The sequence below is a fragment of the Mustelus asterias genome, chromosome 7, assembly GCF_964213995.1.
Source record: "Mustelus asterias chromosome 7, sMusAst1.hap1.1, whole genome shotgun sequence".
Taxonomy (NCBI): domain Eukaryota; kingdom Metazoa; phylum Chordata; class Chondrichthyes; order Carcharhiniformes; family Triakidae; genus Mustelus; species Mustelus asterias.
Genome location: NC_135807.1, coordinates 139253007 through 139276443, shown reverse-complemented (window position 1 = coordinate 139276443; position 23437 = coordinate 139253007). Strand labels below are relative to the sequence as shown.

Sequence of the window (23437 nt, the reverse complement as noted above, 5' to 3'; positions counted from 1 at the left end):
CTGATTGGATGCTGGATTAAGATTCAACAGTGACCTTTGAAAAGGAATTGGATACGGGGGAGGGGGGCAGTGGGGCTCACTGCAGGGATAGGGGGGCAGGTAGAGAGACTAACTGCAGGAATACAGGGGCAGAGAGACTCACTGCAGGGATGTGGGGCAGTGAGACTCACTGCAGGGATACAGGGGCAGAGAGACTCACTGCAGGGATACAGGGGCAGAGAGACTCACTGCAGGGATACAGGGGCAGAGAGACTCACTGCAGGGACACAGGGGCAGTGAGACTCACTGCAGGGATACAGGGGCAGTGAGACTCACTGCAGGGTTACGGGGCAGAGAGACTCACTGCAGGGTTACGGGGCAGAGAGACTCACTGCAGGGATACAGGGGCAGAGAGACTCACTGCAGGGATACAGGGGCAGAGAGACTCACTGCAGGGATACAGGGGCAGTGAGACTCACTGCAGGGATACAGGGGCAGAGAGACTCACTGCAGGGATACAGGGGCAGAGAGACTCACTGCAGGGTTACAGGGGCAGAGAGACTCACTGCAGGGATACAGGGGCAGTGAGACTCACTGCAGGGATACAGGGGCAGAGAGACTCACTGCAGGGTTACGGGGCAGAGAGACTCACTGCAGGGTTACGGGGCAGAGAGACTCACTGCAGGGTTACGGGGCAGAGAGACTCACTGCAGGGTTACGGGGCAGAGAGACTCACTGCAGGGATACAGGGGCAGTGAGACTCACTGCAGGGTTACGGGGCAGAGAGACTCACTGCAGGGATACAGGGGCAGAGAGACTCACTGCAGGGTTACGGGGCAGAGAGACTCACTGCAGGGTTACGGGGCAGAGAGACTCACTGCAGGGATACAGGGGCAGAGAGACTCACTGCATTGCTCTTCAAAAGACCATCGCAGTGTGGAGGGGCTGAATGGCCTCTTTCTGTGCTGTACCACACCGTGTGTTTGAAGCAGGCTGTCCTTACCTGAAGCTATGGGATCACCCGAGTGCGTATCCGAGCAGTTGGTGTTCGGAGTAATTCCTACCACCAAGGCATTCTTGAGAGAAACAGGAACATCGAATTAATTGGACAGTTAGAGACCGAGGTTTATCTAATTAACCTTCCACCTTCCTGTTAATCACTTGACACAATGATAATGGAGCCATTGACCAATCACAGAACTGTAACAGTGCAGAAAGTGGCCATTCGGCCCCTCATGTCTGTAGCAGCTCTCCGAATGAGCTTCATGACTTCGTGCCAATCTTTATCAGCGAGGGTGTAACAGAGCCAGGCATGAGGTGAGGGAAAATCCACAGTGGTCGAGAGCTTTGGGAATTTTGGCTCCAAAATTACTCGTTTGTCATGAACATGCTCCACCCCCCATGTCGTAACGGACTCCTGTACTCGATCCCAAACTGTCACTTCCTGAGGGAACTCACTCTAATTTGAACTTGAATGAACTAATATTAACTATTCCCACTGTCTCCAATGATTCATCACCCATCCATTGATTGTTCCTGCAGGTTAGTACTGAATTTACCCTCCTCCCTTCAGCCTTCCAGTTTATTAATTTACAAAATAGATTTAAAAAATCGCTGATAGAATTTAATGATTCTTCTTCAGTTCTCTGCCTGACGTCAGGTTCGACCAGTGAGACAACCTCTTCCATGGGCCTGAAATCTACATGTTGTGGAGATGCCGGTGTTGGACTGGGGTAAACATAGTAAGAAGTTTTAACAACACCGGGTTAAAGTCCAACAGGTTTATTTGGTAGCAAAAGCCACACAAGCTTTCGGAGCCCCAAGCCCCTTCTCCTGAAATCTACTGCAGCCTTGTGCTGTCAGCATCCTGGACTTGCAGCCAACCAAAGCCACAAGAACTCCGAGTTGCTGTGGTAACAGACACATGCATGTTGTAGTCAGGAGCGATGGCAGTGATGGTAGAGCCTCTAACGTTTTCTCCATCACATGGCTGAGCAGGAATCTCTCCCACTCTTACCATCTGTCACTGGCCTGTGTGGGAAGAATCTTCAGGTCCTCTCTCCACCAGTTTGCCTGCTTTAGGGACACACCTTCCTTGGCCGTCAGAGTCCGAGGTGGGATTTGAACCCAGAGCTCCCGCCTCAGAACACTGTCCCACACTCCCCACTGTCACAGGACCCCCTCCAACTCAACGATATTTAAACGGAGGATATAAACCACAATTACTGTGAATTACATTTACTGAAAATGACCGAGTTTCCTTTCTACAAATCTTTCAAATTGACAGCAGCAACGGAGAAAGTTAAACTTTCAGCAACTACGATGCAGCAAATTAAATCACCTACATTAATAAGAATGTGCTTGTTGGATATCTGGTGAGCGATTACTGAGGATCCGTAAACTATTGGGAAAATACCCAGTCGGTTCTCCACCAGAGTCACGTTGGAGATTTGCACCGATCCTTCTGTCTGAAACACAATAAAGTCGAGTTATGTTGCATTCTGGATAATGAAGATTGTGCCCCCTTGTGCTGAAGATGCATTGCAGCAACTCACCAAGCTACACCTTCAATACCACCTTAAACATTCACCCCTCCACCACGCACTGGCAGCAGTGTGTATTATCTACAAGATGCACTGCAGCAACTCACCAAGACTCCTTAGGCAGCACCTTCCAAACCCAAGACCACCACAATCTAGAAGGATAAGGGCAGCAGGTACCTGGGAACACCATCACCTGGAGGTTCCCCTCCAAGCCACTCTCCGTCCTGACTTGGAAATATATCACCGTTCCTTCACTGTCGCTGGGTAAAATCCTGGAGCTCCCTCCCTAACAGCATTGTGGGTGCACCTACACCACATGGATTGCAGCTGTTCAAGAAGGCAGCTCACCACCATCCTCTCAAGGGGCAATTAGGGACGGGTAATAAATACTGACCTAGCCAATGACACCCACATCCTGTGAAAGAATGTTTTAAAAATTCCAACACCAGAGGATTTCTTAAATAATCTACCCTATCAAATCTTTTCAAGCATTTTCAACACCTCAGTTAGTTCATCCCTCAAACTTATAAACTTAAGAGAATAAATAATAAGTTTTCTTTATATTCTGTCTCCTTCTGCCTCAGGATTACTCTGGTGAGTTTTCACCGCCAATGATTTGTTGGAGAGACCGTGGCCTCTGATTGGGTCTATAAAAATATCATTTGTTCTTGAGTCTATTCTAGGCTCCGTTACAATGTGTCAACAAATGAGTCCACACGTGCGGCCATGCAGCGCCTTGTGAACTGTTAAAGATGGTCTTTCCCTCCTGAAATTTCAGTGTTCCATTATTGGAAGTTTTGTTTTACATTTTTCTGAGTATTACTGAAAAGAGAGACGTGTCACTGAAGTTTTTCATCTTGCACTCATCAGGACAAATACAAGAATTCCAAATTTCAAGCAATCAATAATTTATACGACAGCAGGAAAGAGAGCTGATTGGTTGGGGAGCTCCTACGGCAGGGCTTCCCCTACAGAGGGGTGGGGGGGGGGGGTTGTGCCCCCCAAAGGGGTCCCAAGACGGGTTTCTTGTCCTCCTGAGCTCTGCAGCAGCAATGGTTGCCATGGAGTTCTGCCAGAATGTTTACCTCTGTGATGGGTATGGCCTAAACTCTGCTGCAAGAAACCCAATGAAAAGGTAAAGATTAAACACTCTGCATTCCCCTCAGAGACCTCATCACCCTCTCCCCACAGCCGCCCTCCCCCCGCAGCCCCCACCCTCACGCCAGCAGCCCCCACCCTCACCCCAGCAGCCCCCACCCTCACCCCAGCAGCCCCCACCCTCACCCAAGCAGCCCCCACCCTCACCCAAGCAGCCCCCACCCTCAGCCCAGCAGCCCCCACCCTCACCCCAGCAGCCCCCAGCAGCCCCCACCCTCACCCCAGCAGCTCCCCCCCTCACCCCACAGCCCCCCTCCCCTACCCTGCTCTCACAGCTCCCATTGAATGGTTTCTTCAAAATGGGCTCACACTGGGAAACGTTTGAGATAGAAACACTGTCCTACAGGATAGGGACCTCTCACCTGGAAGTATATCCCATATTCCCGGCATTTCCAAATGGTGAATCCTTGGATAAGGGAGCAATTGGAAAGACCATCCTCATTCATGTAAACACCAATCTCTCCTCCGTGGGCCTCGTTATCAGACCAGCCCTCGACACGATTGGATTGTCCTGCCGACAAAGAAGATTATATTTGTTGGATCAATTCCGCCCTCATCCAAAACTCTGCTGACTGCGTCTCCACCCACAACAGATCCAGACATCTCTTCATTCTTTGCAGGTGTGTACCTCGCAATGTCACTGACGAGGGGGTGGGGAAAATCCTGGAATACGATCTCTCCAGAGAGGATTGTGTTTCCCGAATTTCTCCGGATTTTCGGCCAATGTTGCCATTCTCTGTGATGGCAAACGTGGGCTGAAAAATCGCCCCCGCTGCGTTATAGAATTTTACAGCATAGAAAGAGGCCCTTTGGCCCATCGTGTCTGCCCTGGCTATCAAACCCCTGATGTGGAGATGCCGGCGTTGGACTGGGGTAAACACAGTAAGAGTTTTAACAACACCAGGTTAAAGTCCAACAGGTTTATTTGGTAGCAAAAGCCACACAAGCTTTCGGCCAGTGAAAGCTCATGGCTTTTGCTGCCAAATAAACCTGTTGGACTTTAACCTGGTGTTGTTAGACTTCTTACTGTATCAAACCCCTATCCATTCTAATCTCATTGGTCCGTATGCGATGGTGTTTCAAGTGCTCATCCAACTGCTTCTTAAACGTTGTGAGGGTTCCTGCCTCGATCACCCTTTCAGGCAGCGAGTTCCAGACTCCCACCACCCTCTGAGTGAAAAAGTTTTTCCTCAAATCCCCTCAATCTCCATTTACCCCTCTTCGCTCCATATCCATGGGCCGCACGGTAGCACAGTGGTCAGTTGCTTCACAGCTCCAGGGACCTGGGTTCGTTTCCCGGCTTGGGTCACTGTCTGTGTGGAGTTTGCACATTCTCCCCGTGTCTGCGTGGGTTTCCTCCGGGTGCTCCGGTTTCCTCCCACAGTCCAAAGATGTGCGGGTTAGGTTGATTGGCCATGCTAAAATTGCCCTTGGTGTCCTGAGATGCGTAAGTTAGAGGGGTTAGCGGGTAAATATGTAGGGATATGGGGGTAGGGCCTGGGTGGGATTGTGGTCGGTGCAGACCCGATGGGCCAAATGGCCTCTTTCTGCACTGTAGTGTTTCTATGATCCCCGATACCTCTAATCATCAAAAATCTCGATCTTCAAATTACTACTGCCTCCGAGCACCCACAGCGTTTTGGGGAAGAGAGCTCTAGACTTCAGTGACCTCTTTGTCTGAAAAAGCAATACCACTTGTGAAAGCTTGGGCTTTGATTGGAAGATTATTTCTCTTAGTTTCTCTGCCACCAGAGAAGTTAGTTTCTCTCTTTCTGTCAATTCCTCTAAACTCAGCGGAATATAAATCTGGCCTTTAAGTCCTGATCGCTTTCTGATAAATCTGCTCTGCACCTCCTCCAAACTCACAGCTTCTGGCTTTCTGCTTTAGATCCACTTCCATTACCCAAGGTTCACGGGTTAATCTCACTCAATCCAGGGGCAGGAGATGGTACCGATGTCTGTCAGGGTGATATTTACCTGGACACGGTTCCCCATCAATTCGAAAACCAATCTTCTCAAATCCTGCAATGATGTTCCCTTGCAGTTCAATATCAGAGCCACGATTGATCTTTGAATATCAGAAAACATCCAATTATAATCTTCACAGCATCTTACAAAGAACAATTATTCCAGAATCATTTAGAATGCAAATCCCTTCAAGGAATTTACAACAAGGACACAGAGTAAAGTGTCAAACACAACCAATCATTGCCCATGTCTGTGATCGAGTGTCCACTGAGGGTAAACCTCACCTCAGTCACAAGTTAAAGCTTATTTATTCGTGTCACAAGTAGGCTTACATTAACACTGCAATGAAGTTACTGTGAAAATCTCCTGGTCGTCACACTCCGGCACCTGTTCGGGTAACACTGAGGGAGAATTTAGCATGGCCTCATGCCCCTAACCAGCACGTCTTTCAGACTGTGGGAGGAAACCGGAGCACCCGGAGGAAACCCATGCAGACACGGGGTGACTCCGGAAAGACAGTGACCCAAGTTGGGAATTGAACCCGGGTCCTTGGTGCTGTGAGGCAGCAGTGATAACCACTGTGCAATCGGTGCTGCCCATCATCACAAGCTTCTGAGATAATTCTCACTCCAGGGATCACATAAATCAAGGCTGACACGCCAATTATTAGAGGTGTCATCCTTCAGATTAAACTCTGGAGGAAGATGGTGGCAGAGTGGTAATGTCACTGGACTAGTAATCCAGGGGCCCAGGCTGATGGTAGGAGAATAGGGGTTCAAATCCCACCACAGCGGCTGGTGGAATTTAAAATCAGTTAATAATCAGGAATATAAAGCTAGTCTCAGCAACGGTGGCCATGAAACTACCATCAATTGTTGGAAAAACCCACCTGGTTCACTAATGTCCTTTAGGGAAGGAAATCTGCCGTCCTTACCCGGTCTGGCCTACATGTGACTCCAGACCAACAGCAATGGGGCTGACTCTTAACGGCTGAACAAGTCACTCAGTTCAAGGGCATTCAGATATGGACAAAATGATGGCCTTGCATCCCATGAAGGAATAAAGGAAAAATCTTTAAACCAAGGCCCCGCTCGGGTGGATATAACAGATCCCATGCCACTATTCTGAAGAAGACAGGGGAGTTCTCCCTGGTGCCCAGGCCAATATTTATCCCTCTAACAACATCACAAAAACACACGATGTGGTCATTATCACATTGCTGTTCATGGGATCTTGCTGTGCACATATTGGCTGTTCCGTTTCCAAAACTACAACAGTGACTAGACATCAGTGGCTTTACAGAGCCCTGAGCTATCTACTAACCACAAACGACGATATATAAATGCAAACCTTTCCTTCCTTTTGCTTCTTACATTTCTAAACAATCAACCAGGTCGCAGGGGTCAAAGTCCAAATCCAGGGTAAGAGTTCAAGGTAGAGGGCAAAGAGTGGAGCTAAGATCAGAGTGTAGGGCAGGGGTCAGAGTGTGGAAGCAGGGTCAGAGGGCAGGAGTCAGAGTGTGGAAGTAGGGTCAGAGAGCAGGGCAGGGGTAGGGGTCAGAGTGTGGAAAAAGGATCAGAGGGCAGGGGTCAGAGTGTGGAAGCAGGGTCAGAGGACAGGGTAGGGGTCAGAGTGTGGAAGCAGGGTCAGAGGGCAGGGCAGGGGTCAGAGTGCGGAAGCAGGGGCAGAGGGCAGGGATGCTAACCTGCTGTTCCAAAGTTTTGAAAATGTTGAAGTGAACAAGTCCTCATTCTTGCCCAGAATTGGTATGAGGAGGATAAATGGACAGATACGGAATAGTTATATTGTTGGTGTTTGAGAAATTGCATTTGGATAATACCCTCCAGCCTAAATGAGGAGGAATTTGTTAATTGAGTTTAAAGTGATTTCCCTACGTTGCCCAACATGGAGTGTGCCTGACCTTCCGACCTCAGCTACAATGTGACCGGATTCTGGGGAATTCAATCTCACTTTGGGTTGAGTGTGAGACTGAATTCTCTGGGTCAAGAGAATATCTTGGTTAAATGTGTCCCCCACAACCCCTGATCAGACAGACAGATTCACCTCAATGGCTGCTGTCCAAGTGTACGAGACTGAGGGCCACAGAGCCAGAGCCACCAGGTTCCTCCTTGCTCGAATCCTCTCACCCCATAATTTGATACCTGCAAAAGGTGAGAATAGCTGATTAATGGCCAGTCTCCAGCTGTAATTCCAGTCGCTTCCTGAATGAGGGAAGTATAAATATCGCATATTAACATTCCCAGCTGACAATCTTGGCATTGTGTAAGGGTGGGTGAGTTACACACAGCCACTCTATAGTATCGAGAACAGGGCACTAACTCACAAATCACCTTCACAACAATTCAACATCTACCCTGTGTGTTAATCAACAGAGATTGGATGGATTACCTTCTCCAAGAGTGTGGTGTATGACATTGTCATCAACACTGAGACCGTTTGTTGCAAATACTCCAATCGCAGGAGCAAATCCGTGATGGAAAGCACAACCCCGAATGTAGGAAGCATTCCCGACGATCTGGAAAGAGTTATTGACAAGGAATCAGCTCCTGATCCATTTCCCGCAATACCAAAAGGGTCAATACTGGTTCAGGATGTAGCAGGTTGATGGACTATGACATCCCCTTGCTCCCCTGTCCCACTCCCGATATTCCCCCCTCTGTCATTATTGACCTCCAGTTAAAACTTCATTCCTGATTTATTGTTGAAAATCACCCCGAGGAACTTCTGAACAGGAACACAAACTCAGAAGGTCAATCTGTGTGCAAAAACAAACAAGACCAATTCAATAAATGTTACAAACCTCTCCAAGATTGAGAAAAGACACAGAATATCGTGGGTCGTAGTAATCAAGGTAACCATTCTGTCCACTCCGATAAAATTCAACATCCTCGATTCTGGCTTCACCTTCAGAACAGACAAAAAATTAAATCATCTCCAAAACTCGGCAAAAAGATAACAATTTTCAGGAGCAGAATGGAAATTCCTCACCATTAATGAGAGCAATATCTAAACTCTAGACTCTAGAGTTTAACACGGAGTTAGGGAGATTTCTTTCTCTGAGGGTCATTAGTCTTTGGAGTTCTCTGCCAGAGGGCAGTGGGGGCTGGAACATTGAATATATTCAAGGCAGAGTTAGAGAGAGTCAGGGGTCACTGGAGACAGGCAGGAAAGTGAAGCTTAGGACACACTCAGATCAGCCATGACCATATTGAATGCTGGAACAGGCTCAAGGGGCTGAATGGCCTGCTCCTGCTCCTAATTCTTGAGCTCTCGTGACATGAATTCAAATCCCATTATGGCAAGTAGCGTTCACTCAATTAGATAAACCTGGAATAAAACACTCGTCTCAGTAATGGTGACTATGAAACAACTAAATTATCCCAAAAACCCATTGCTAATGTCCATTAGGGAAGGAAATCTGCTGTCCTTATCTGGTCTGGCTCCGATGACTCCAGAACCACAGCAACATGGCTGACCTTTCACTGCTCTCTGGAATAGTTTAGCAAGATACTCAGTTGGATCAAACTGTTACTTAGAACTTAGAATTCCTACAGTGCAGAAGGAGGCCATTCAGCCCATAGGCTGCACCGACCACAATCCCACCCAGGGCCCTATTCTCATAACCCTACTTCTACCCTACTAACCCCCTGACACTCCCCTCAGTATATTCTCAGATTCTCCACGCTGAACCCAGTGTTGACAGATCTCCATCTTACCCTGGATAAGAGTACTTCACATCACCACCGCCACCTTTATCAAGCTTTCCCTTCACCAAGAGCAAAGTCACCCGAGAACATACTTGCATGGTTTATTTTGGGAGATTTCAGCAGCTGTGACAGGAAGAGATACCTTTGAACTCCAGATCATCATAAAAGAAGGAACTGATTAACACTCGGGCTCCGAACAGTTGTCCTGATGTGTCAGGATGATTGTGGCCAATGATCTTGATGTTTCTGCTCAGGAGGCCAATATCTGCGGCCAGGGTATAACTCTGACCTCTTCCCTTCAATTTATGTGTTTCCGCTGAAATAGAAACAACAAATGTCCAATCAGATTGATCGATTGGGGTGGAGACAGACGTTACAAATATTTTACCCAATCACAACACCCTGGGAATGTTCAATTTCTTCAGAGTAACAAACTCAATGGCAAGAATTCTCGGAATTTATCCATTATGGAGTTCAATCATCATTTTCAATAACTCATAGAATCATAGAATCCCTGCAGTGCAGAAGGAGGCCATTTGGCCCAATGAGTCTGCACCAACCCACCATTTTCATCTTATCCAGGCCCTATCCCCGTAACCCCACACATTTACCCCACTAATCCCCTAAAGCACATCTTGGGACATAAAGGGGCAATTTAGCATGGCCAATCTACCTAAACTGCACATTTTTAGACTGTGGGAGGAAACATTCGGAGGAAACCCACGCAGACACGGGGAGAATGTGCAGACTCCACACAGACAGTGACCCGAGGCTGGCGCTGTGAGGCAGCAGTGCATTCATAGTATTTTTGAGAATACATTATCCTTTTAGTTCCTCCTCTCTCCAGTTGAGTTTCATTCCTGTCAAGTGTCTCAGCATCTTTGAACTACATTCAAGGTGCTACGTAAGTGTAAATTGTTGTGATTGAAACTCTGAACCCCAGGTGGGGTGGGTCACTGGTCTATTCCTGGGCCTTCAGCGAACCTGCACATGGATCATACTGAGAGCTCCGAATGGAGGTTTCTTCAACTCAAAATGACAATCAGTTCCAGATGAGGAAATCTGTAAGGACAAAATCAACCTTCCCCAGCGCGAGGTCAGCCTTCCCCAGCGCGAGGTCAGCCTTCCCCAGCGCGAGGTCAGCCTTCCCCAGCGCGAGGTCAGCCTTCCCCAGCGCGAGGTCAGCCTTCCCCAGCGCGAGGTCAGCCTTCCCCAGCGCGAGGTCAGCCTTCCCCAGCGCGAGGTCAGCCTTCCCCAGCGCGAGGTCAGCCTTCCCCAGCGCGAGGTCAGCCTTCCCCAGACACCTGCACCAAGCTTGTATTAAGGGTTGCTTAGACCACACCTGGAGTTCTGCTCACCACATCACCAAAGGGGCATGGAGGCATTGCAGAGGGTGCAGAAGAGATTTCCAAAGATAATACCAGAACATGAGGAAAGGATAAAGAGGCTGGGACTCTTGGCAATAACAGAGAGCTGAGGCGGTGATCACGGAGAAATCTTTATCATTGTGAAATTTGATGGAGTGGATACAGAGAGAATGTTTCCTGGTGTGGGTAAGAGCGGAACTGGAGACCATCGATATTAAATCATCACCCAGAAATCCAATGGGGAATCCAGGAGAAACCTCTTTACCCAGAGTGGGGAGATTGTGGAACTTGTGAAGTGATTGTAGAGAGGCAGTTAGGGGGAACTGGACATGGGTGTGTGAGAGAGAAGGGAATGGAGGGTTCCAGTGAGATGAGGCAAGGGGAGAGTGGAATATTACAACTGGCATGGACTGGTTCAGCCTGTCTCCATGCAGCAGTTCATTTGTAATTCTCTCTGCCGAGACAGTGTGTCCAGATCTTGATTCTAACTGGACAAAGGAACCTGCAGGAACATCCAGAGAAAATATATAAATAGGATGGGATATGGTCCCCAGAGGGGTAGGGGGTTTTAGTTCAGTCGGGCAGCATGGTCGGTGCAGGCTTGGAGGGCCGAAGGGCCTGTTCCTGTGCTGTAATTTTCTTTGTTCTTCATCCAATCAACTGCTACCTACCAAGGTGTGTGTGTAAAAGTGGCTCCTTCAAGGTCAGCATCATTCCGTCAGGGGAGATGGAGCCGATTGCTCTGGTTTCTGTTTCCAGATGATTGTGACTGGTGCTCGACAGCAAGATCTCATCACCCTCCTGGATAAAATGATGGCAGTCACATTTCAACAATTGCATCAACTGAATCTCCTTTCAATATTACCCTCTCACCTGGGCCCCAAACCCCTGGCCCAGCAGCCCAGTTTTTGTAAAGAGGGTCCCGTCAGAAGCTGTGATTTAGACATTAGCCTCTGAGTAGGGCAAGAAGCACCCTCGCCAAAGTATTAGAGGAGGTTTGATGGGGACAGGGGGTTAGGCAGAGGGAGGGGGAGGGGGAAGTTGATGGATTTGCTGTGGGTACACGAGAGAGAATCACAGTCACCCCTCACAGAACGGATGGACTGGCAGAGAATGTGGAGGTGGGTGGCATGTGGTAGGGAGTTAGTTGCCTACCCCTGTGTTATATATAGGTTGGGGTGTGTGCTGCCTCTTTAAGAGTGTGGGTCCTGTGGCCCCAGGGGAGTTGGGGGGGGGGGAGGGGGGGGATGGAACTCAGGGAGTCAGTCTAGGGTTAACTGTACACACCTTCAAAGTGCTCCCATTGTGAAATCTTCAAGGTTTATCTCGTGGTCCTTACACTCTGCATCGTGATAGCCATACACAATAACTGGCGACAAGGATGGGATTCAAAGCCACAAAGCACTATGGAATAACTCCCAGAAAAGGCTAAGTGCCCAGAGTGACTGGCTCACTAAAGGGAAAGGCAGAGCTTTGCTTCATACCCTGCTCTGCCCCCAGGAGAAAGGGAAATCACTCGGGGGGCAGCGGGGGAGGGGGGGGGGGGTGGAGAGAGTGGGTACAGATCAGGAACAAATGGAACTGGGCCCCACTTCCACTCCTTTACACTGGGCACATCCTGAGGTCAGACCCCCAGTCAATGGCTTCAGTGCAAGACCTTCCCAATTTAGTGAGGTTCTACCTCCTGATCTCATACGTATACCCCACCCTAATCCTTACAGAAATGGAAGGGCAGGCTATACTCCCTTAGTGAATCATCGGTGCGAGGGAACATACAGCCAGCTGTCCATACCTGCCAGTCGACAGCTTCTGCCAGAGTTATGTTGAGGGAGCCGGCTGCTGCTGTTAGACCCAGCTTGGTTTTGTAAACCTGATGGGGAATACCGTGAAGATCCAACTCTCCAAATACACCTACACAGCAAGGAGAATAAGCAGAGACATCACAATGCATACTCGTGCAGAAAACTGGCCAAGGGTTTGGACAAGCCTGAATCCTGCATCGAAGACAAATAGCGCCACTGAAAGTGCAGTGGGGCAAAGATTGAAATCAGGAAGCACTTTGTCACAGAGAGAGTTAGAAAGTTGGAAACCCCACCCCCCCCTCCCCAAGGCTGCCCGGTTTGGAGCGGGGAGGGGAGGGGCTGGAACCCCCCCCCCCCCCGCCCCAAGACTGCTCGGTTTGGAGCGGGAGCGCGGAGGGTGTGGGGGTGGAGGAGTCAATTAGAGCTTTCAAACTGAGATGGATAAATGTTTGTTGGCTAAGGGCATCAGGGTGACGGATGATAAATGGAATGGAAATGTGGAATGGTGATAAAACTATCAAAAGAGAAAATGCTGGAAAATCTCAGTGGGTCTGGCAGCATCTGTAAGGAGAGAAAAGAGCTGACGTTTTGGATCCAGCTGACCCTTAGTTAAAGCTTTGACAAAAGGGTCATCTGGACTTGAAACGTCAGCTCTTTTCTCTCCTTACAGATGCTGCCAGACCTGCTGAGATTTTCCAGCGCTTTCTCTTTTGGTTTCAGGTTCCAGCATCCGCAGTAATTTGCTTTTATTCGATGAGAAAGGAATAATGGGCTGAATGGTCCTTCTCCTGTTTTTTACTTCCCCTGTTGTGTTTTTTATATCTTTCTGATAACAGAGCTGCTGCCTTTGCTTTAGTTTCAAAGTGATCAGGGAGGGAGGGAACTATCACCTGAGGAGCCGCAGCCCTTTCCAACAGATTTACTCTTCGAATGGACTGGGAAAGATTGTCTCCTTGGGATTTCTGGCTTCATAACTGAGCAAGTTCACACATTTATTTTAACAATTCACTAACAATGAATCTGAAAAGGTCACTCACCCAACACCTTTGACCCCTGATTGGGTCCGTTTTGCAAAGGCCAATCTGGAGTCAGGTGGTCTCCCCTCAAAACAATCTGGAGCTGCCCTCGGAACGGTTTCTCTGGGCTGCCTACAGTCAACCTCCCTCCCTGCCCAAAAAAAAAACACAACACACTGACAATATTACAGCAGAAATGCAGTCTGAATCAGCCTGAAACTATCACTGGAGAAGGAAGGCACAGGAGACAGGAGCACTCGCGGTGTGAGTCTATCTACACTCTGTCCCACTCTCACCACACCCTTTAATATCCCACCCAGTCTATGGGTGGCACGGTGGCACAGTGGTTAGCACTGCTGCCTCAAAGCACCAGGGACCTGGGTTCGATTCCTGGCTTGGGTCACTGTCTGTGTGGAGTTTGCACGTTCTCCCCGTGTCTGCGTGGGTTTCCTCCGGGTGCTCCAGTTTACTCCCACAGTCCAAAAGACGTGCTGGTTAGGTGCATTGACCATGCTAAATTCTCCCTCAGTGTACCCGAACAGGCGCCGGAGTGTGGCGACTAGGGGATTTTCACAGCAACTTCATTGCAGCGTTAATGTAAGCTGACTTGTGACAATAATAAATAAACTTACAAACGTATCCCACTCCCCACACCCTTTAACATTCCCACCCAGTGTAATCCCACCCTCTTGATTACTCGCCAAATCCTTTAATATTCCTTTTTCATGCAACCAGTTCCTTTTTGCTGCTGAATTTGCTTCAATAACAGGACGTACATTGTGAACCAGACTCCGTGCAGAGAGAGGTTCTAAAAGCTCCTTGTTCATGTTAGTGTTGATATGAAGTCTCTGTCCTCCAGTTACCGACCCAGTCATTGCTTAGCTCATCAAAACCCAACACCCGTTGGAGACCTCCATTGGGTTAACCCTTAACCTCCTGACTTGGTGAAGCTAATCCCCAAGCCGTTTGCACTGGCTGTGATGGCACGTTACCTGAATTGAAATGTACGTTGCATTCAGGACAATGTTTGCGTAGGACGATGATTGATTGACCAATGTTGAAATGTTATCTCTAATTTCTAAGGTACCAAAGATGGTCAGATTGTGCAGTGGAGGGATCGGGATGTCCACTACCAGCCAGACTCCTGCAGGAATAATGTTTAAACATCAACAATTGCTGTTTGATTCGCTAAACCTTTGCTTTTTGACAAAAATCCCCAAATCCCAGACCTTTCTCTTGTTATGGTGATGCTGCCCCTAATCTTGGTGAGGATCAGAGAGAGGTGAGGCTGGTGACCGGTGTGACAAGGGCACTCTCCCTAGGGAATGGCGGGAGTTGGGAATGGCACAGTGGTACTCTGTTCAGAGGAGAAGATGGTGGGTCTGGTTGAATGTTGAGAAGCTTCACCAGGTAACTGGTCATTGTCTGTGTGCCTTCTGGGATTCATTTCCATTTAAAATCTTTAATCCTCAGCCAGACGTCAGTGGATAACACACTCACCTCCATGTCAGCAGCTCATGGATTCCATCCCCACTGCAGAGACACGAGTATATAACCCAGGATAACACTCCCAGTGCAGCTCTGAGGGAGTGCGACAGTGTCAGAAGTGCTATTAAGCCAAGGCCCCGTCTGCCCTCTCAGGTCAACATAATAGATTCAATTTGAAGTAAAACAGGGAGTTGTCCCTGATGTTCTGACCAATATTGATCCTTCAAATAACAAAATTGTAATGGATTATCTGGTCGTTATCACATTGCTGTCTGTGGGATCTTGCTGTGCACACCTTGGATGCCACATTTCCTAAACCAGTGCTGATTACATCAGTGACTGCACTTCATAAAGTGCGTTACCAATATGTGCAGAATGTTTCACCATCTGGATCGACAAGTGCCCTGACTGACCCCGCCCCACACTCTCTCTGGGAGCTGCTTCCATCGGGAGAGAAATAACAGCAACTTGGTGTGCGGAATAGTGAGGGAGCAAACTCCGGGATTAGGGAGAAAACCCTGGAATTTGGGAGAAAACTCCAGGATTTGGGAAATTGGTTTAGGGAGTGTATCTGGGATTTGGGGAGTTGGTTTAAGGAGTTTATCCAGGATTTGGGGAGTTGGTTCAGAGAGTTTATCCGGGATTTGCGGAGTTGGTTTAGGAAGTTTCTGATCAGGGCGAGTGTGATCTCCTGGACTCGTTTCGATCGCCTCAGGGGGTCGGAGAGGAATTTCCCAGATTTTTTTTCCCCATATTGGCCCTGGGGTTTTCACTCTGGGTTTTCGCCTCTCCCTGGAGATCACATGGTCTGGAATGGGGGGGTGGGGGTGAGTTAATAGGTTGTGATGAACAAAGCATCGTAGCTGTGAGGGACAGCTCGGTGGATAGGATATTAGGATGTAGATAGGCTGGAAAATTGGGCGGGGATCCTGGATTCAGGATTCAATCCTGGACCGGGGAGCGGCGCGGGCTTGGAGGGCTGAAGGGCCTGTTCCTGTGCTGTATTGTTCTTTGTTGAAGTGTATCTGGGATTTGGGAAGTTGGTTTAGGGAGTGTATCTGGGATTTGGGGAGTTGGTTTCGGGAGTGTACCTGGGATTTGGGAAATTGGTTTAGGGAGTGTATCTGGGATTTGGGAAGTTGGTTTAGGGAGTGTATCTGGGATTTGGAAAGTTGATTTCGGGAGCGTATCTGGGATTTAGGGAGTTGGTTTAGGGAGTGTATCTGGGATTTAGGGAGTTGGTTTAGGGAGTGTATCTGGGATTTGGGAAGTTGGTTTAGGGAGCGTATCTGGGATTTGGGAATTTGGTTTAGGGAGTGTATCTGGGATTTGAGGAGTTGGTTTAGGGAGTGTATCTGGGATTTGAGGAGTTGGTTTAGGGAGTGTATCTGGGATTTGAGGAGTTGGTTTAGGGAGTGTATCTGGGATTTGAGGAGTTGGTTTAGGGAGCGTATCTGGGATTTGAGGAGTTGCTTTAGGGAGTGTCTCCGGGATTTGGGAATTTGGTTGGTTCCCGCGTCAGTCATTACCTTGTGGGATTATCACACTGTCACCATCGGCAGGAACAGTGTAGTTGTTTTCTGAACTCGATTCCCAAAATGAAGAGTTTGACCACAGACTGGAATAAAGACATTTTGGAGACTGAGTAAGGCTTCTTGCTCTAATTGAGGCGCAGATGTCAAATAAATTAAACACAGAGATATCGAAGTTAGATTTCTGAACATTCGCACACTCATTAACCAGAGAATACAAATTATTAGCAAGACCCAGGGGGGCGATCAGCGGAATTAGTTTTTTGCACAGTGAGTTTGTGATCTGGAAGGCGCTGTCTGATAGGCAGTGGGAGCAGATTCAATAGGAACTTTCAAAAGGAAATTGGATAAATACTTGAAGGGGCGGCACGGTGGCACAGTAGTTAGCGCTGCTGCCCATTAGTGCCAGGGACCCGGGTTCAATTCCAGCCTCGGGCCTCTGTCTGTGTGGAGTTTGTACATCCTCCCCGTGTCTGCGTGGGTTTCCTCTGGGTGCTTTGGTTTCCTCCCACAGTCCAAAAGATGTGCGGGTTAGAGGGATTGGCCATAGTAAATGCGCAGTGTTACAAGGATAGGGTGGGGAAAGTGGGCCTAGGCAGAGTGCTCTTCCAGAGGCCTAGTGCAGAATTGATGGGCCGAATGGCCCCTTTCTGGACTGTAGGGGATTCTATGAAAGTGCAGGGGGAATGGGATTAATTGGAGAGGTCTTTCAAAGGGCTATTATAGATATGAATGGCTGAGCTGTCCTCACATGCTCTGTAAATCTACCACAACAACTGAGAGAGATTGCTGTTTAAATATGAATCATTGCCCCTCTGTCTTTACTCAATATAACGGCTTACTTATAATCAGAAAGTCCACTGAACAGGGCTGATCTGGAGGCGGTTGATCCGGAGGAGACTGGTCGTGTACAGTTCTGGTAAAAGCAGCGAAAGACACGAAACTGGACCTGGACGGTAATCATTGTTGGGTCGAGTTCGGAGTAGACCCTGGGCTGTTGTAATCCACCCTTTCCTGAAACTGGAATATCCGTGAATGAAATCAGGAGTTGGTGACAAGTTTACCGACGAGCAGACTTGCCAGTAACAAAAGAGGAACAAAAGAGACAGAAAATGGCTAAACAAATGGTGGCTCTTCAGACTTTCCGAATTGAATCTTTTCACCGTGAACCGCTGAGCGTGTGGTTTCCTTTGTTGATCTGAACAGGGTTGAGGTTGTTGCAGATTGTGCAAATGCCCTCATTATCCTAGTGTTGTGAGGGTCAGTGCAGCACAAAGCCCAAGGCTCACACAGCTCAGACACAATTCCAGAATATGGGATAAGGCACAATCTTCCCTTTGGAAAAAACTCTCTTGGACAACGAGAATATTACTTGAAATCATTTAATTTTGGTAAAGCAATGACCCGCCCTAAACAGCAAGGGACGGCACGGTGGCACAGTGGTTAGCACGCCTGCCCGCAGTGTCAGGGACCCGGGTTCAATTCCGGCCTCGGGTGACTGCTTGCCTGGAGTTTGCGTGTTCTCCCCGTGTCTGCGTGGGTTTCCTCCGGGTGCTCCGGTTTCCTCCCACACTCCAAAGATGTGCGGGTTAGGTTGATTGGCCATGCTAAAATTGACCTTAGTGTCGGGGGATTAGCAGGGTAAATGTGTGGGGTTACAGGAATAGGGCCTGGGCGGGATTGTGGTCGGTGCAGACTCTTTGGGCCAAATGGCCTCCTTCTGCACTGTAGGGATTCCATGATTTTCCCAGGTAACGCTCCCGCGTGGATTCAAATCCACGTTAGAAGCCCTTCCCCCACAGATCAAAGAACAAGAACAAAGAACAAAGAACAATACAGCACAGGAACAGGCCCTTCGGCCCTCCAAGCCCGCGCCGCTCCCCGGTCCAGGATTGAATCCTGAATCCAGGATCCCCACCCAATTTTCCAGCCTATCTACATACCAATATCCTATCCACCGAGCTGTCCCTCACAGCTACGATGCTTTGTTCATTACAACCTATTAACTCACCCCCACCCCTCCATTCCAGACCATGTGATCTCCAGGGAGAGGCGAAAACCCAGAGTGAAAAACCCCAGGGCCAATATGGGGAAAAAAAAATCTGGGAAATTCCTCTCCGACCCCCTGAGGCGATCGAAACGAGTCCAGGAGATCACAATGGCCCCGATCGGAAAATGCTTCCCAACCCTAGTCATTTCCACTTCCACGAACACCATATGAATCCCCTGCCCCCGAGACAGGTTCCCAACTATCCGCAGTCTCACTCTGTACTGGCACCAGCAAGATGATCGTAGAATGAAGCCTTGAAACGAGAAACCAGGAACAATTAGCCCGCTCCGCTCCCTGGTCCAAACTAGATCACTCTTTTGTATCCCTCCATTCCCACTCCGTTCATATAGCTGTCTAGATAAGTCTTAAACGTTCCCAGTGTGTCCGCCTCCACCACCTTGCCCGGCAACACATTCCAGGCCCCCACGACCCTCTGTGTGAAATATGTCCTTCTGATATCTGTGTTAAACCTCCCCCCCTTCACCTTGAACCTATGACCCCTCGTGAACGTCACCACCGACCCGGGGAAAAGCTTCCCACCGTTCACCCTATCTATGCCTTTCATAATTTTATACACCTCTATTAAGTCTCCCCTCATCCTCCGTCTTTCCAAGGAGAACAACCCCAGTTTCCCCAATCTCTCCTCATAACCAAGCCCCTCCATACCAGGCAACATCCTGGTAAACCTCCTCTGTACTCTCTCCAAAGCCTCCACGTCCTTCTGGTAGTGTGGCGACCAGAACTGGACGCAGTATTCCAAATGCGGCCGAACCAACGTTCTATACATCTGCCACATCAGACCCCAACTTTTATACTCTATGCCCCGTCCTATAAAGGCAAGCATGCCATATGCCTTCTTCACCACCTTCTCCACCTGTGACGTCACCTTCAAAGATCTGTGGACTTGCACACCCAGGTCCCTCTGCGTCTCTACACCCTTTATGGTTCTTCCATTTATCGTGTAGCTCCTCCCTACATTATTCCCACCAAAATGCATCACTTCGCATTTATCAGGATTGAACTCCATCTGCCATTTCCTTGCCCAAATTTCCAGCCTATCTATATCCTTCTGTAGCCTCTGACAATGTTCCTCACTATCTGCAAGTCCTGCCAGTTTTGTGTCGTCCGCAAACTTACTGATCACCCCAGTTACTCCTTCTTCCAGATCATTTATATAAATCACAAACAGCAGAGGTCCCAATACAGAGCCCTGCGGTACACCACTAGTCACAGGCCTCCAGCCGGAAAAAGACCCTTCCACTACCACCCTCTGTCTTCTATGACCAAGCCAGTTCTCCACCCATCTAGCCACCTCCCCCTTTATCCCATGGGATCCAACCTTTTTCACTAGCCTACCATGAGGGACTTTGTCAAACGCTTTACTAAAGTCCATATAGACAACATCCACGGCCCTTCCTTCGTCAACCATTTTGGTCACTTCTTCAAAAAACACCACCAGGTTCGTGAGGCATGACCTCCCTCTCACAAAACCATGTTGACTATCGTTAATGAGTTTATTCCTTTCTAAATGTGCATACATCCTATCTTTAAGAATCTTCTCCAACAACTTCCCCACCACGGACGTCAAGCTCACCGGCCTATAATTACCCGGGTTATCCTTCCTACCCTTCTTAAATAACGGGACCACATTGGCTATCCTCCAATCTGGTCTCTCCCCCCACTCCCGAGGGTCCAGACTCTACCCCTCAACCCAGAGTCTGTCCCCTCACCCACCCCCACCCCCGAGTGTCCAGTCACTGCCCCTGCAGCCCCCCCGCCCCCCCAAGCTGGTGGGTCGTGATGTGAGGTGCAGCGAGAGCTGGTCTTACCCAGGTAGAACAGGGTCAAATTCTCCTGGTCAAAGTACCAATCCCGATTGAGGTTCTGGGCCCAGCTGAGAGGCTGGAGCGAGCGATTCCGACCTGGAGTCAGGATCTGGAAATGGTCCGGCCGTTGTTGGAATTTGTGGGACATGATGACAGAATCATTGTTCTAAAGGGGAAATCAGACAGAACTATCAGCACCCCCTCAAACCTGACAACACCCCCTCCCACACTCACCCCACCCCCTCCCCCAGTCTCCCTCCCCCACTCTCCCACCCCCCCTGCACTCACCCCACCCCCTCCTGCACTCACCCCACCCCCTCCCCCACTCTCCCACCCCCTCCCCCACTCACCCCACGCTCCCTCCCCCACGCTCCCTCCCCCTCCCGCACTCACCCCACCCCCTCCCGCACTCACCCTCACCCCCCTCCCCCACCCTCCCTCACCCCTCCCTCACCCCTCCCGCACTCTCCCTCACCCCTCCCGCACTCTCCCTCACCCCTCCCGCACTCTCCCTCACCCCTCCCGCACTCTCCCTCACCCCTCCCGCACTCTCCCTCACCCCTCCCGCACTCTCCCTCACCCCTCCCGCACTCTCCCTCACCCCTCCCGCACTCTCCCTCCCCCACCCTCCCTCACCCCTCCCGCACTCTCCCTCACCCCTCCCGCACCCTCTCTCACTCACCCCACCCCTCCCCCACTCTTCCTCCCCCTCCCACACTCACCCTCCCCCATGCCCGCACTTTCCCTCCCCCTCCCCCACTCTCCCTACCCCCTCCCCCACTCACCCCACTCCCCTCCTGCACTCACCCCACCCTCCTCCCCTACTCTCCCTCACCCCTCTCCCACTCCCCCACCCCCCTCACCCATGCTCCCTCACCCCTCCTCCCCAACTGGGGCCGTGAATTCCAGGCATTCACTGTCCTTTGTGTAAACTACCCATCCTCCAACAAGTTGTCCCTCTGCCCTGCCACTCACACATTCCGATCAGCTAATGGACGCTCCGAGCACCATTCTCAGCCTTTATCATCATCATTTACATTCCCTTTATCCAATTACAGCCCCCCCCACCCCTCACCACCCTCAACAGTATAAATCCCGTCTGATTTTCTTTGCTCTCAGCTCTGACGAAGGGTTATCCAGACTCGAAACGTTGGCTCTATTCTCTCTCCACAGATGCTGTCAGACCCGCTGGGATTTTCCAGCGTTTTCTGTTTCTGGAACAGGCAGGAGTGTGTTTAACAGGCATTGGCCCTCATTGGATGGTTACCCAGGATGCCCAGTGTCTTATTTCATTGTTCCTGAAGGATTGGTTAGTTTGGATGGAGCCCCAATGATGGGGTCTGCATTAGCCCATCGTGGACTCGCTACTTCTCAGCCCACTGGGCACACGGTCCGCTATCGATAAACCCAGGGCCCAGGGAGTTCTGACACCAACACCATGTTTGAAGTCTCTGAAATAAACCGAAAACCGTCACCTGACTGACTCACTGGCAAGAATAAGACCATAAGACCATAAGACATAGGAGCGGAAGTAAGGCCATTCGGCCCATCGAGTCCACTCCACCATTCAATCATGGTTGATTTCAACTCCATTTACCCGCTCTCTCCCCATAGCCCTTAATTCCTCGAGAAATCAAGAATTTATCAATTTCTGTCTTGAAGACGCTCAACGTCTCGGCCTCCACAGCCCTCTGTGGCAATGAATTCCACAGACCCACCACTCTCTGGCTGAAGAAATTTCTCCTCATCTCTGTTCTAAAGTGACTCCCTTTTATTCTAAGGCTGTGCCCCCGCGTCCTAGTCTCCCCTGTTAATGGAAACAACTTCCCTACGTCCATCCTATCTAAGCCGTTCATTATCTTGTAAGTTTCTATCAGATCTCCCCTCAACCTCCTAAACTCCAATGAATATAATCCCACGATCCTCAGACGTTCATCGTATGTCAGGCCTACCATTCCTGGGATCATCCGTGTGAATCTCCGCTGGACCCGCTCCAGTGCCAGTATGTCCTTCCTGAGGTGTGGGGCCCAAAATTGCTCACAGTACTCCAAATGGGGCCTAACCAGTGCTTTATAAAGCCTCAGAAGTACATCCCTGCTTTTGTATTCCAAGCCTCTTGAGATAAATGACAACATTACATTTGCTTTCTTAATTACGGACTCAACCTGCAAGTTTACCTTTAGAGAATCCTGGACTAGGACTCCCAAGTCCCTTTGCACTTTAGCATTATGAATTTTGTCACCGTTTAGAAAATAGTCCATGCCTCTATTCTTTTTTCCAAAGTGTACGACCTCGCACTTGCCCACGTTGAATTTCATCAGCCACTTCTTGGACCACTCTCCTAAACTGTCTAAATCTTTCTGCAGCCTCCCCACCTCCTCAATACTACCTGCCCCTCCACCTATCTTTGTATCATCGGCAAACTTGGCCAGAATGCTCCCAGTCCCGTCAGTAAAGAATGGCAGTAAAGGTTTCACACCCAGTAATGCGACACTCACAAAGGTGATATCAGCATGACATCAAACACTCGGTCAAAGTGTTAGATTTTATGGAGGGTCTTAAAGGAGGTGAAAGGTGGAGTGGTTTAGGGAGGGAATTCCAGAGCTTGGGGCCCAGCTAGCTGAAGGCACGGCCACCAATGGTGGAGGGAAAGAACTGGGGGATGCACCATAGGCCAGAATTAGAGGAGCGCAGAGATCATGGAGAGTTGAGAGGTTGGAGTAGATTACAGAGATAGGGAGGGGGTGTAGGGGGCTGGAGGAGGTTACAGAGATAGGGAGGGTTGTAGGGGGCTGGAGGGGATTACAGATATAGGGACGGGTGGAGAGGCTGGAGGAGGTTACAGAGATAGGGAGGGGTGTAGGGGCTGGAGGAGGTTACAGAGATAGGGAGGGGTGTAGGAGCTGGAGGAGGTTACAGAGATAGGGAGGGTGCAGGAGCTGGAGGAGGTTACAGAGATAGGGAGGGTGTAGGAGCTGGA

At 49.5% G+C, this 23437-nt stretch overlaps 1 protein-coding gene across 1 annotated transcript in view; it reads right to left on the bottom strand.

The window, feature by feature from the left end:
* pkhd1l1.1 (PKHD1 like 1, tandem duplicate 1) overlaps nt 1-23437 on the bottom strand; it is a 169579-nt gene that overhangs the window by 31773 nt on the left and 114369 nt on the right. Inside the window, exons 52-66 of the mRNA XM_078215522.1 lie at nt 20461-20623; nt 17424-17601; nt 16579-16667; nt 14554-14705; nt 13583-13712; nt 12536-12654; nt 11415-11544; nt 9519-9692; nt 8470-8573; nt 8058-8184; nt 7713-7810; nt 5658-5748; nt 4043-4191; nt 2325-2447; nt 983-1055 (exon numbers count right to left, since the gene is read on the bottom strand). Coding sequence (XP_078071648.1) covers nt 983-1055; nt 2325-2447; nt 4043-4191; nt 5658-5748; nt 7713-7810; nt 8058-8184; nt 8470-8573; nt 9519-9692; nt 11415-11544; nt 12536-12654; nt 13583-13712; nt 14554-14705; nt 16579-16667; nt 17424-17601; nt 20461-20623 — 1900 coding nt within the window. The remainder of the gene's footprint in view (nt 1-982; nt 1056-2324; nt 2448-4042; nt 4192-5657; nt 5749-7712; nt 7811-8057; nt 8185-8469; nt 8574-9518; nt 9693-11414; nt 11545-12535; nt 12655-13582; nt 13713-14553; nt 14706-16578; nt 16668-17423; nt 17602-20460; nt 20624-23437) is intronic.